Here is a 16,129-nt window from a genome sequence, read left to right on the forward strand (position 1 = left end):
ACTATTTTAAAAAAATAACTAAGTCTTTGCGTTTAACTGGATTATAAGCAAAATATAGTCAAAGAGTGAATTGAAATATAAATTCAAGTCACGCAATTTTTTCCTCTCGACTCTCGAGTGACATTTGCTGCGCCTGTATACTATTTGTGGGTAGAGAAACTATAGATGTTTCTGCAACTAGAATAAATAGTCATGGTTTTAATAACTATAGATGTATTTAAAAATTTATAACTTGTTATGATATTTATAAATTGATTTAATTTAACGTAAAGGCACATGTTATTAAGACAACTTTTCTTATAATTAAAAATTTAAATTACTTATTTGCTGTCTATAATTTCAAGAATCTTATCATTTTTGTCCTTATAGTTTGAAAATGATTTTTTTAGTCATATAGTTTATATTTTAAATTTATTTTAGTCCCTATAGTTTTAAAAGTGGTTTTTTTATTCCTTATAATTTGTATTTTAATTCTCTTTTAGTTTATATAGTTTGAAAATGATTTTTTTAGTCTCTATACTTTATATTTTAATTTTCTTTTAGTCCTTACCATCAAAATATGAGTAATACTATCAATTACAATTAACTACAAAAATATTAACAAGTAATTCGTAACTAATTTATCGTAAGATAATTTGTAATAAAAAAATTGATAATTTATAACCAATTTGTAGTTAATTATTTTTATGTTTTTTATAGTAAGGACTAAAAGGTAATAAAAATACAAATTATAGAAACTAAAAATATCACTTTCAAACTATAGAGACTAAAAGAGAATTAAAATGCAAACTATAAAGACTAAAAAGAAAACTTTTAAATTACAGGGACCAAAAGAGAATTAAAATATAAACTATAGGGACTAAAAAGGTAAGAATCATAAAATTATAGGAATCAAATGAATAATTTAACCTAATTAAAATTTTATGCTTCTAATAAAATAGAGTTGGGAAATATAGGAAACACATTTTTAACGAAAATATGTTCTATATTGTTGATTAATGTTTATTAGCAAATATAAAATTATTAAGCATTTCCTTATTGATAAACTCCTACTCCTAATTTTATAAATTTTAATCAATTAATAATATAAAAAAATATTAAAAACTGGGGTACATAAACTTCAACAACCTTCAATGCCAAAAACAACTGGACCAACTGGAGTATTTTGCTAGAAGAAAAGAAAATATAAATCAACTGGAGTATTTTGCTAGAAGAAAAGAAAATATAAAGAATGGAAAATGTAGTTTTAGCTTTTTTATGATTTTTTAGTTAAAAGGGAAATTAAAAAAAATCTGGTTTTTATAATAAAATTTATATGCTACTATAGTACTATCCTCTATTGAAATTTAAAATTCTTTCCCTCTTACTTTTTTTTTTCACCCAAGAAAAGGTAGGCTAAAAATAGATCACATGCACAAGATAAGCAATGTTTAATTTAACCTGACTTGGATATTTTAATTGGGCTAATTCGTCTCGGTCATATATTGAACAATTTCATATGAATTTAATTGGAAAACAAATATAATTTTTTACACTATCACTAATTTATAATATATTTTTTCATTATCATAATATTGATGGAAGAGTATCTATAATTTTTTAATGTTGATTAACTTTTTCAGCAAATATGATTGGACACCATTAATAGGATCTTCACTTTAAATTACATTCTTTTTTATCTATAAACTCAAATTTAAAACATTGTTCAAAGAAATAATTTGAGTCTAGTACTTATTAAACTACATATTGATACAAATTATTATATGTATAATAAAATAGTTGATTGTTGTAATAATAGTTTTAAAGTCACATGTAAAATAATTTTCACTTTTGATGTTCCGCTGTCCCTGTTAAGCTGACGTCAAGATTCTTTTGGGTGATGCAAAATTCAAATATGAACCACTGATTTTTGTCCTTTCACCATTATTAATCACAAAAGAAATTAGGACCGTTGGATTGAAAGCTACCGATGCAATGAATAGGTGGAAACCAGTTGGGTTAGTTGTTTCATAAATTATTTTTATTTTGCACGTGTAGCAAAAGGAGTAGAATGATAAAGTTGTCCAAGTTACTAATTACCATATTACAATTATAGTGAGTAACTGTCACTTCAAAAAATATATAATTATGTGACAATATTTTTTAATTTAAAAAAATTACCTCTCACTTCTAAAAAAATATAATTATTAAAATAAATTGAAAATAAAAAATAGAGACAAAAATTAATTTAAGTGCATAAATAATTTAAATCTATTATATTAAATTTTTAACATATTATTATATTAACCATGATTTTTAACCATAAGACCAAATTGAACCTATTATGTTAAATTTTTAACATATTATTATATTAACTATGATTTTTAACAGTAAAACCAAATTGAACCTAGATGGAGTCTAGCATATATAAGTGAAATATCTTTGGCATCATAAGGAAGGAATTAGGATCTTTGGATTGAAAGCAAGCAATGCAAGGAGTAGGTGGGATCTGGCTCTGTTAGTTGTTTCATAAATTCTTCTCATTTTGCACGTGTAGCAAAAGAGTGGAATGACATGCAAAGTTGGCCAAGTTGTTAATTACCATATTATCCTTTTTTATTGGATCCGTTTGCGCTTAATTGTTGTGAGTAACCGTCACTTCAAAAAATATACAATTATGTGGTAATATTTTTTAATTTTGAAAAATAACCTCTCACTTAAAATAAAATTATTAAAATAAATTAGAAATAAAAAAATAGAGACAAAAATTAACTTAAGTGCATAAATAATTAAAACCTATTATGTTAACTTTTTAACATATTATTATATTAACCATGATTTTTAGCCGTTAGATTAATCTCCCTCCCTTTAGCTTAGGCTTGACAATAGGGTGGGTCAAGGTCAGATTTTACTTATCCACCTTGACTTTCCATTTTTCTCCTGTTTTAGCCTCGAAACCTAACAAGGTGTAGATTTATCCCCAATGAATACATTTAAGCGAAAACGGATCGAGTTTTTCTCACCCCGCCGCACCTCCGACATGTTTATAAAATCTTATAAAAAATACAATTTTTCATAGAATGAAAAAAAAAAACAATTTTAAATTGCAACCATAACATATTTTTAGATTGTACGTGATAACATAAAATATAATCCAACAGTAGTATAAAATCAAATTCAATAGTTTCAGATTTTAGTGTGTTATATATATGTGAGAATATTTTTGTAAATTAATTATTAGTGAGGTGGCTTCGAGGGTGGATTTGGATTGAGTATTAATAATCTTATCCCCCATCCCAAATGCAATTTTGGCTGTTGGAAAAAACTCAAACTCGACCTCGACTCCAAATGCAACTTTGATTGTCACATTCGAGAGTTTCATGATCCATTAATATAAAATTTTGTTGTAAACCATTTTTTAACAATCATTATCGGGTTTTTCGATTATGAATTTGTAAGCCCGGTACGGATTGATAATCTGTAGCCCATAAGCATGTTACAAATGTGTATGAGGGTTTCCAAAAATCCGTAAGGGACTTGTAATTTGGTGAAAAACAATTATATATTTAAGTTAAATTATTTTCATATTATACATGTTTTGGTATAAAAAAAATTAATAACTTCTGTATCTTATTACAACATGTGAATAAATATTATTGTTGTAAATAATACGATTATCTGTATTATACTATTTTTACATCCTATTATTATTATCGTTATTATTATTATTATAAAAACATAGATATTTCTGCATTTGTGCTTCTGTTTTTTATTTGGGTATTGTAGTTTTCTTATAAAAATTAATATTATTTTTAATATTTTTAGTATCAGCATTATATAACACATAATATAATAACAAAAAAATAATAACATATAACGTGTATTTTTCAATTTTATGAAATTTTTCTTATATTTATAATTCACTTTAATTTTAAGTTTTTGATGCAAACATACACCGTAACATTCTATTTTTAAAATTATTTGTTGTTTTAAAAATTAAAAAAATATTTTTTTGAATTTTGATTATAAAAATTAAATGTTGAATAAAATAATTTTTCATGTTTCTTAATTTATTTATTATGTTTATTTTGATCTCTTTATTTTTAATAGGTTTAATTATGTTTCTTAATTTTTCAAGATAAATTAAATTAGATTTCTTTAGTTTTAAAAACTTTAATTTGATCTTCTGTAATGTAAAACTAACGGAAACCCAGAGAATGTAACGAATGTGTGTCTGCATCTCTATTTTGCTATTACATTCTTTTATATTAACATTTTTTATTTTCTTTTATCGGAATACGAGATTTTTTAGAATCATAATTATTAATTTTAAAAAATAAATGATAATAAATTATATTTTTATTATTGATTTTAACATTATAAAAAAACCATTTAAAAAAAAGGGTTGTAAATATGTGGCCTTCCAAGAGTTCTTGTCTGCTTTAAGTTTTCTAAAATTTACTAATTTCTTTAAAACATATAAAAAATTAAAAATATTTCTTCTTATATTTTCTAAATTTTATCATAATTAAAAAAACTGAATACTTTAAATTTACTAATTTCTTTAAAACTATTTTTGATTTATCCAAAAATAGCGTGTTACTCACTTTCACATTTTTCGGCATACAATTTTAAATTTATTTAATTAAAAAAAAGAGATTATAAGCTACTTTATGTTAAATTTAATATATTCATTTCTTATCGTATCTAGTGTTCCAATAAACATGGTTATGTTGGCCCACACCACCATGAACCACATGTTGGACCCAGGGGACCTCCTCAGTCCCTTAATGATAACAACAATGACAATATTAAAGGTGCTCAACATGTTGATCAACAACAATTAATAAGTCGTGATCATCCTAGAACAATAGAAGCAAAAACTCATTTGAGAAGATGACAACCAACAACAACTAATTACAGTTCAACAACATGACAAACCTATGACCATATGTACCACAAATCATTGTGGGACATTGTGAGTTATTAATTTTTTTATACTAAAACATGTATAACATGAAAATAATTTAACTTAAATATATGTGTTTTTCACCAAATCATATGTCCTTTACGGATTTTCAATCGGAAACCCTCATACACATTCGTAACACGCATATAGATTACAAATTATCAATCCGTATCGAGCTTACGGACTCATAATCGAAAAACCCGATATTGATTGTTAAAAAATTGTTTACAACAAAATTTTATATTAATGGACCATGAAACACTCGAATGTGACACAAAATCATTATTAATATCATGCTCTAACCAACTGACATAATTAGCCAATGAGATTATTGCTTTTAATTAATGTTAATAATATATAGCACTAGATTTTATAATGTAAGAGCGTTACGGATTGGCAGACCGTACGAGGCTAACCATACGAGGCTTACGGATTTCCGATGATAAACCCTTAAGGCAAGGCCATACCAATTGTCAACTCGTATTGGGCCTACGACAACTCATATTGGACTTATAGATTATGGATTATAAAATTGTAAACCTAATACGGATTATCAATCCGTATCGGGTTAATGAATTTGTAATCCATAACCCTTTTATGGGCCCGTATGAGGTTTATGGATAGTCAATCCATAAGTCTTGTAAACTTTTAAATATGACAGTTTTTAAAATAATAATTGGTTATGTTGTTCATCCTTAAAAATTTGGAAAAAAAATCTACTTCTTTATATATTCCATCAAGCCATTAAAAAATATAAAGCAATTTAACATAAAATAGATATTAAAAATATTGTTGTGAATAAATTTTTAAGAAATAAATCAAGAAATTCATTTATTAGGTGGTCTAACGGCTAAAAATCATAGTTAATATAATAATATGTTAAAAATTTAACATAATAGATTTAAATTATTTATGCACTTAAGTTAATTTTTGTCTCTATTTTTTTTATTTCCAATTTATTCTAATAATTGTATTTTTTTTTAGAAGTGATAGGTTATTTTTCAAAATTAAAAAATATTGCCACATAATTGTATATTTTTTGAAGTGACTGCTACTCACACTATAATTAAGCACAAATGGATTCAATCAAAAAGGATAATATGGTAATTAGCGACAGCTTTCTTATTCCACTCTTTTGCTACACGTGCAAAATGAGACAACCGATTCCCACCTACTTCTTCTTCTTGCATGGCTAGCTTTGTTCCATTATAAAATTGTCACTATATATACACGTTATTTTATACGGATAAAATAATAATAAATAATTAAAAAATAATAATTTTATAAAATTAATATTATTATTAATCATTAATTCATTTCCATTTTTACTATCCATCTTAAACAAATAATAATATAAAGTAGATTTAAGAGAAAATCAAAATATGAATAAAAAAAGGTAAAATTATAAAATTGATCCCTCATTTTATCTTTTATTTCATATTTGGTCTCCCAGTTTTTTAATTCACCAATTTGATCTTCCTATTTTATGAAATCGTGCAATGTTGATCCCCAGATCACAATTGGATGTTGACTGTTAGCAAATGACGTTAATTGTCACATGTTACGTTCTTATTGGATGAAGACGACTATGTGTCATGTTCTAATTGAATGTCAATTCTATAAAAGATGAATTACATTGTTATTTTTATTGACTAATCAAAATATGACACGTGACAATCATCATTCAATTAGATCGTGACGCGTGGTAGTCAACATTCCTTTGTAACATTCAACGTCCAATTGTGATCTCTAGAACCAACATTGCACGATTTTATAAAATAGGGGAACCAAATGCGTGAATTAAAAAAATAGAAGACCAAATCTAAAATTAGAGATAAAGTAGGGGACTAGTTTTGCAATTTTGCCTTAAAAAAAAATCCTATATAAATAGGTTGCTTTGTTCTCTTGCTTCTACAAAAACCTAGCTAAACGAAGAAAATCATTCCAATACACATGGCTTCCGAAAGGCAAGCGTTAATGCTTATTCTCTTAACAACATTCTTCTTCACCATAAAGCCTTCACAGGCCAGTACTACTGGTGGCATAACAATCTACTGGGGCCAAAACATTGACGACGGCACCTTGACTTCCACATGCGACACTGGAAACTTCGAGATTGTCAACCTAGCTTTCCTCAATGCGTTTGGTTGCGGCATAACTCCATCATGGAACTTCGCTGGCCACTGTGGGGACTGGAACCCTTGTTCCATACTAGAACCCCAAATACAATACTGCCAGCAGAAAGGTGTCAAAGTCTTCCTTTCCCTCGGTGGTGCTAAAGGAACCTACTCCCTCTGCTCACCCGAGGACGCAAAAGAAGTTGCCAATTACCTTTATCAAAACTTCCTCAGTGGCAAACCCGGTCCACTTGGAAGTGTAACATTGGAAGGCATCGATTTCGACATTGAACTTGGTTCCAACCTCTATTGGGGCGACCTTGCCAAGGAACTAGATGCTCTCAGGCACCAAAACGACCACTACTTCTACTTGTCCGCAGCCCCACAATGTTTTATGCCTGATTACCACCTCGACAATGCCATCAAAACTGGTCTTTTCGATCATGTAAACGTTCAGTTCTACAATAACCCTCCATGCCAATACTCACCTGGCAATACTCAATTGCTTTTTAATTCATGGGATGATTGGACTTCAAATGTTCTTCCCAATAACTCTGTTTTCTTTGGACTACCAGCATCTCCCGACGCTGCTCCAAGTGGTGGTTATATACCACCACAGGTGCTCATTTCTGAGGTGCTTCCCTATGTAAAGCAAGCTTCCAACTATGGAGGAGTTATGCTGTGGGACAGGTACCATGATGTTTTAAATTATCACAGCGATCAGATAAAGGATTATGTTCCAAAATATGCAATGCGGTTTGTGACCGCAGTTTCCGACGCTATTTATGAGAGTGTCTCTGCAGCTACGCACCGCATCTTACAGAAGAAACCATATTAGAAATATGGGGAGCCGTACGTGCAAACTATTTATCAGCTATCTATGCATGTGTCCGTCTCTGTAACGTTTGTATGGAAAAATGGAAATAAGTAACAAATTGTTATTAGTTGTTACCTTTGTGGCATCTACTCCAGCTTTGATTTCCTAGCTAGTTGTTATGTAATGTAACCAATATAATCGAAGCATGTTGAGAATAAAATACTCCCTACTCATTCCAACTTCTATGTTCCTATAACACATACATCCTTCGGTAGAGATAGTTTATCATTTTTTTCCGTGAATACAATTTCTTTCTCATGTTTTTTTTTATATATATATATCACTGTGTAATTTAATTTTCAATTTATATTAGTTTAGACTGTTTTCATTCACATCACTTTTTATAAATGAGACTTTTTTTTTTAAATTTAAAATATTATAAAATATAAATATTATATTATATAATTTTTTTAATAGGTTTTAAAATTAATTCTTTATTAAATTAAATTTTATATATTTTTTTAAAGAAAATGATATTATTAAATATAATTATTTAATTTACTTAACATATTTTTTAGGTAAATATTTTTATTTAAAATATGAATTTTTTAATATAATTATATTACTAAATATAATTAGTTTGTTTATGTCATTAGATTTAATTAAAAATGACTAGACTTTTTGTTTAATAAATTTATTTGTAGAAGAACATTATATTACATTATCAATAAAATAGAGATATGTTAGGATAATTGTTTCTATTATGATCATGTTGTAGGTAAATTTCACATTATTTTATACTTTTTTATTCATTTTTTTCTTCATTCATCTCAATAGGAATGTGACTTAAAATAGGATGACTCTTTGTCGTCCTCTTTAAGTAAAAATATTTAGTTAAAAAATATGTTAAGTAAATTAAATAATAAAAAAAATAATTATATTTAATAATATTATTTTCTTTTAAAAAAATTTATAAAATTTAATTTAATAAATAAGTAATTTTAAAACCAATTAAAAAATATAATATAATATTTATATTTTATAATATTTTAAATTAAAAAAAAAAACAAAAAGAACCAGGTTTATTTACAAAGTGGTATAAATCAAAACATAAAATCCAAAATAGTGTACATTAAAAATTAAATTATAAAATGATATATATTTTTTTTTAAAAAAAGAGAGAAAAAATGTATTCACAGGGAAAAAAAACTCACTTTACATTTATTTGACAACCTTATTTTCTTTCCATCTCTCTCTTCCCATCAAAAGATATCACCTATCTATCATTTGCTTTTAAGGTGTCAAGTAAGGTAGAGATACATGTCTATGCTTCTTTATTCCTAATGAATAGACAACTTCTCGCGGATGTGAGATCATCATGAAGACTATGCTCTCATATGATGAACATATATAGTAATGAGTTATAAGATTAGATTGATGCATGGTTGAATAAAGAAGAGAAAATATAAAAAGATCCATGAGTTTGAATTCCTTTGGTTAACTATTAATATTGATTGATTGATAAAAAAATTATTAAAATGAACTTCTAAGTTATTATTGTTAAATAAAAAAAATTATTATTGTTAAATTCTCATTATAATTTTTCAAGAACTTCTAAGTTTCTAATTAACTGATCATAATTATTGATATAATTTTTTATAAAAGAAAATCTTATTAAAACGAACGGTAAAAAAATGTTTGATAATCTAAGGGGTATTGTTCATTGAATTGTTGCCTTTAATATTTTATATAAAAAAAAAGAACATTTTAAAGGCAGATATATGTCATATATATTTGAGTTTTAATTTATTTCTGAACTTGAAGGAGCAAGCTAATAAACGATCCAATCTTATCGAATCACGTAAATTGTTGTACTCATAGTAATGTGAAAGGAAATGAAATCGAGTTGCTCTAAATTGTCTCATCACATGGAGGATTCGTATTTTCTGTTCACGTGAATCACTTGAAACAAAAGCAAGAAGACACTCATGCATGCACTATCAGCCCTCCAGCAGAAGAGAGACAAACCCATTGAGTCTGTGGGACCCACCAATAGAATAGATTTTGGACTTTGGACATATTCAAATTATGATGTCCTTGAATCGCAACTCACAAAACAAAATCGTAAATGATCCGGATAGGGATCTTATCCTTATCTTGATTCAATTAAATTAATTTACTACCTTCGATTCCACATGTTAACTTGAAGACACTCTTATTGTAGTGGATAAAGGACAAAAACACCGTCTTTTATTATAACAACAAATGTATCTATAATTCTTTTAACATTTTTAATATAATATGAAACCAAAAGATCATCGCAAAACAGGTAACAATAAATAATTATAATAGCAGTTAAAAAATTAAAGTGATTAATTGAAAATTATGCCACGTGCATATTTCATTTTCTTAATTTTTTTGTAAAGCGGGAAGGATATATATTGCACCAACGTTATGTGTGCTGCAGCTGTGGTCTGGTTTGAGATTCCATTTGGATAATTTCTTTAGAAGTTAAATGAAGTAACATTTTTGCATAATTAAGCCTGAGCTTATATGGAAGTTGTAATGTCTTTTGATTTTTGACTTAATTAGTTTTCTCATTATGATATTTTATTCAATTTTTTTGTTGCCGAGAATTTTCTACCGGTTAAGCATACTACGTAAGTAGTCATGTTCAAAACCTTACCAATATATTTCGGTTATTTTTAGGAATATCGAGGTTCCCCATAAATTAACAAATTTTTTTAACATGTCCTGTGATCACTCACATATTTTTTGAAAAATTATTTAAAATTAAATATGTTTAACTATGAAATTCTTAAATGATAGATTGTCTAAAAATAAATACATTTTATTAATCTAAATAAAATTAATTAATCCATCTTCAAGTGTACATATTTATACAATTTATAAATTTCTCTTATTTTAATGTGATTTAATCGGGGCGTTACATAAATAAATTTTTAGAAGTTCTCTCCTTCAACTTCACCAAAAACCTTTGCCATTATCGAATTTGATGTAGGAGTACTGGTAAAAACATTTTAACGCTCAAGTTAATAGTATAAAAATATATAAATATCATAATATAAGTTGGATTAATAATTGATTACTTGAACTCTAATGATCCCTTTTATAAGTATCAGAATATAAGATTTCAATTTTCCTTTTAAAATAATGTAAATATGAAAAATAGAGTTTCTTTCTTACTTTTTAATTATATTTATCAGTTTTTCTGAATTTGAGTAGCCATCTGGACCAACCACAAAGTATGAAGATTTACCAAGTCTGAGTAATACACCTTCTTTTATCTTTAATTAGCTATTCATATTAATGTTTAGCTTATAAAAAATGTTTATTTCAAAGATGAGTTTTATGCATATTAGGAGAAAAAAGCGTTGAAAATGTTTGATGAATACCTGTGATGTTATCTTACACAGAGAGTTAAAAAAAATATAGATATAATAGGGTTTATGATGTAATAGAAAAAAATAATGAAATATTTAAAATAAATAATTAAAAAATAATAATTTTATAAAACTAATATTATTATTAATCATTAATTCATTTTCAGTTTTTACTGTCCATCTTAAACAAATAATAAAATAAAGTAAATTTAAGAGAAAATCAACATATGAATAAAAAAAATCCTATATAAATAGGTTGCTTTGTTGTCTTGCTTCTACAAAAATCTAGCTAAACGAAGAAAATCATTCCAATACACATGGCTTCCGAAAGAGAGGTGAAGCTGAAGGCACCTCGATGAGTACGCACGCTTTAGTAGCTGTCACCCAAAGAGAACAGTTTGTAATTAATGTTGATTCAGAGGAAATGGTAAATACCATATTTTTGTATCAGACCAAATAAATAACAAACAACTGAGCTCAGTAGTAGAAGAAGATAAGGGAAGGAATCATTCATCAAGTTTGGCAACAAAAGACACCACCGTTTCACAGATACGCAAATCTGCAAGACATGGGATGGTACTTGCTATTTTCGCTTTCGACCCAGTTACCAAATCACTAACCCATCTCCCAGGATCATTCTTTTTTTTTCCCCTTAAACCTCGTTTCACCACTAGCACTTAAACAAAAAGACAAAAAAAACCGTAATAAATTAACGTTGTATGTAAATTGCAACAGAGATATTTTTATTTTTTAATCTTCAACTAGAGTCCATCCTACTCAAGTCATGCTATTGATTATGTTAAAGTAATGTATTTTGGATGATAATATAAAGAAAATGAAGAAGTGAATACATACACGAACCAAAGAGCCTCGAAAGGCGGCTTGAATCTTGACGGCAGCCCATTCTTCTTGAGACCTCTATAGGAATTGAAAACCACATATTGCATCAAATAAATCTCTTCCCCGTAACCATCCATAACCATGACTACAAATTCCAACTTTGTGCAAGTGTTAGTTACTATTTATGAATTAGTTTGATATTAAAAATTTGTAAAGAAATAACAATATGTCTTCAATTTATGATTTTTTTTTTGTAAAAATTGTATATATTTTATTTCTTGTGTGATTTTATAGAGTAGAAATTTTATTTTTGTAACCTGATGTTAAATCCAACTCAATTTGTAAATCAAAGAAGAGAAGGTGTAAAAAATTGTTGATGACTCACTTAGCGAGGCATATTGACTAAGTGAGACTCGTCCACTTAACGAGGCATCCAGCTTGCTTAGCGGATGAGAAATCCTATAAGAGGATAAGTCGGAGATCTACACGCTTAACGCACAGCTAGTCCGTCCAGTAAGGACGCTGTCTTTTCTCGCGCTTAGCGGAATTTCACTTATTCTCGCTTAGCAATACATGTTCGTTGAGCAAGCCTTTGGAAGCTGAAAAGTTCAAGAGCCTTTAAAACACTAAGGTTGGAGGAACTCAAGAGACATAACCGATCAAGAGCCACAAGGAGTGCCTAGCTTCGTAGAAAACAGAGAAATTTAGGGTTGAGAGACTGGAGAAAACATTCTCTATCATCTTCTTCCAATTTCTTTCACCAAAAAATAGTTTCTTGCTTGTATTTTGAAGTTTTGCTTGTAATGGAATGCTAGAGCCTCTTTGTTGGGGAGTAACTATTGAAACTCTTGATGTAATACTCTTATTATCTATTTAATGTTATTTTCTAGTGTTCTTTGCTTTTATTTGTGCTTATTGTATATGCTTGTGGCTTGATCATCCACTTGTATGTGTAGTTGGGCTTTTTAGTATTGAAAAATGCCTTAAAACCTTAGAACTTGATAGAGTAAGCTAAAAATCAGTATGTCTAGGAATGAAGTGCAATGATCTAGTGCATTTTACACGGTATGCGAGTTTGTTGAGGAATCAAGAACAAAAACTAAGAGAGTTAGACTCATTCATGTGAGGAATCATGGTCTGAGTATTTTCTCAGTGTAAGAACACTAGAATAACGTTAAATAAAGAAAAACTCTTTTATACAGCAAGATAAATTTCAGTAGGAAACTTCCCAACGCGTTTATCTTGATAGTTGTCACATTTTATAGCTTTGGGTATTTTGTTTTTGTTCAAGTAGTTCACTAGTAAAGAAACTTGATTCACCATTCAATATTTAGTTTATTTCAAGCTTTAAAAGTGTTTACATATTGAATATACATAGTCTAGGTAAAACAAACTCTCTGTGAATACGATACCCGATCTTACCGTTTTATACTACTTGTGCAAATCAGTACACTTGTCGATGGACGAACAAGTTTTTGGCGTCGTTGTCAGAAAATTTCTATCCATTTAGATAGTATATTTCAGTTTGGAAACATTCACTCTTTATTCTTTGATTGTTTCTTGTGAATAGTTAGAATTCAAATTTTATCTCTTGACTTGGTTAACTGTTGCTTTATTTAGTTGCTTCTTGTATCCGAGATAAAACTTCAACAGAGGATTTAGTTCCATTAAATTTGGAGATTGAAGTTACTTGCAAGAGAAACAACACAAAAAAGGAGAAGAAAATCTTTAGAAGAGAGGACAATCAATCCAAACATAGAGAGAATTCTATCATCTGAATCTTCGTCATCATTTCCAACAAATTTAAAGAAATCCGAAGTTGGTACATTTGAAACTCACATCATGACGGATGAGCAAATAAATACATAGGATTACTCTTGAAAACTATCCATGAAGATGGTTACTTGAATGCATTATAGTTGTCAGGAATAAAGAGAATACCCATGTTCATATTGATGATATGAATCGACACAATGAATCTAACCAGAGACCAACGTGCCAACTGTCACACATTGCATCCTATACATTCTTGCTATTTTAAATATTGAATAATGCGAATCCTGTGAAGTATATAGAATGCCATCTGGAAATATTTCCCTCCTCTCTATATAGTAAATAAGAATTAATTAATAAATCATTATATTTGGGATACTCACTATTTGTAATACATGAAAAGGCTCTAGAGATAAAGTTCAACAAATCTGACCCCGTTAAAATTCCATGAAGATTTCCTTCAGTTCCACCAGTTGTGACATATCCCCAATACTCACCCTTATCTATCTCCCATAGGTTAGCAAACCAATCAAGCACGCAAACTTCAAATTTTGATGAATTTAAATTATAGCTACTCCCTATAAATGGATCACAAGCATTGTTTAGGTTAGAATGACATAATGGTGCCAGTGCATCATAGCCGAAGTCTTGATTAGTGGGGTAACCTGTTTTGGCGCGGCATATAAGTTATTAGTGAAGCTGTTTTTTTTATAAGCTACTGCATTAGTGAAGCTCTTGAAACTATCTATCTATCTATCTATATATATATATATATATGTCACGTTCTTCTTTAGGTCCATTCTTTCTGTGTTTAACATGTATCGAAAGTGATACATTTTTTTAGTAAAACAATATAAATTACCAAATAAAATTAATTGGAAAAATGAAATTATGAAAAAAAATGCATCATAGTTGAAGTCCTGAATATATTTATAGTTCCTAAACATTGTTTCAGGGCATGATTGGGAATCCCATTATGAAAAAAAAATACATGTTTGGAGAGAGAAAAATTATATTTTTAGTCCTTAACAAACAGTAAAAACAAATTATCTACATATATATTATAGGAAAAAAATAGATACTAAAAAAACAAAAATAAAATAATAATGATAAAAAATATAAAGATCAAAAATTAAAATAACTATATTTTAAGGAACAAACATATTTAAATCAACAAAATATGTTTTTGCATTGAATTAAACTCTATTTCAATTATAAAAAAAAACTAATTAAGCACACGCTTAAAAGAAAATTAAAACACAAAAATTTACCCAAGAAGCGCAAGTTGTGCTGATCTAGAGTCTCGAAGTATTGAGTAATATATTAAAAACGCTTTTTCTACATCAGTCAAAATGAGAATTCAAATATGGTGATTAACTGTTTTTTATTGTAACGTACATTGTTGAAACTAAAATTTTTTAACATCGGTAATAAAGTAGGCATTGATGTAGTAACATAAATTTTCTACAACGGTTGTGGCGTAGACACCAATATAGTAAGATGGATTTATGTGATGTAAAAAGATATTTAAAATTTCAGGTTAATTAATAGAAATTATTTATAATGATAAAATTATGTATATTGCAAAATTGCAAAATTATCTATAAATAAAATTATATAATATTAAAAAAAATAAAACCTGAGAATGAGTAATAAAAATTATCTATATTACTAATAATGATATACTATTATTAATAATATTATGTATATTACTAATAATCAATAAATATAATGATATAATATTAAATTAATTAACTAAAACCTAACGGAGATGAGTAATAAAAATTATCTATATTACTATTAATAAAAAATATAATTATATAATATTAAATTAAGTAAAACAACCTAAGTATCAATGATATAATTATGAACGATAAAAATGAATCTGTTTTTTGTTTGAATTTTTTTAATGTGCAGCTAAGTCATTAAGGCTTAGTGGTATTTCTTTAGCCCAACAGACAAGGAAAAATCCAAATGGATTGAGGCCGAACAGGACTACAGGATACTGGTTCATTGAGGTAATAATTAATAATAAAAAGTTGCTTATGACTTATGAGACCTTATGGAAGAATACCCCCACAATTACCCATTTTATTTTTGAATTAAAATAGTAGCTAGCAATTACAAATGAGTAAACCTACTTTGAATCAGAATACCCCACAATTAGCTAAAGATTGGCCCGTTCCAGGATACACACTCTTTCATGATGTTGTTGAATATTTTTAACTGG

The 16,129-nt window shown here is 27.7% G+C and overlaps 1 protein-coding gene across 1 annotated transcript; it reads left to right on the top strand.

Moving 5' to 3' along the window:
• Positions 1-6,861: 6,861 nt before the first annotated feature.
• LOC547449 (class III acidic endochitinase) lies at positions 6,862-8,121 on the top strand. Its single transcript, NM_001249702.3, has one exon. It carries the CDS (start codon positions 6,902-6,904, stop codon positions 7,901-7,903), a length of 1,002 nt encoding a protein of 333 aa, NP_001236631.2. The 5' UTR covers positions 6,862-6,901; the 3' UTR covers positions 7,904-8,121.
• Positions 8,122-16,129: the final 8,008 nt, after the last annotated feature.

The sequence above is a fragment of the Glycine max genome, chromosome 20 (assembly GCF_000004515.6).
Source record: "Glycine max cultivar Williams 82 chromosome 20, Glycine_max_v4.0, whole genome shotgun sequence".
In the NCBI taxonomy this organism is placed as follows: Eukaryota; Viridiplantae; Streptophyta; class Magnoliopsida; order Fabales; family Fabaceae; genus Glycine; species Glycine max.

Excerpts from the sequence above, each read along its gene's own strand:
- LOC547449 (NM_001249702.3), top strand. The coding sequence starts at position 6,902 with ATGGCTTCCGAAAGGCAAGCGTTAATGCTTATTCTCTTAACAACATTC.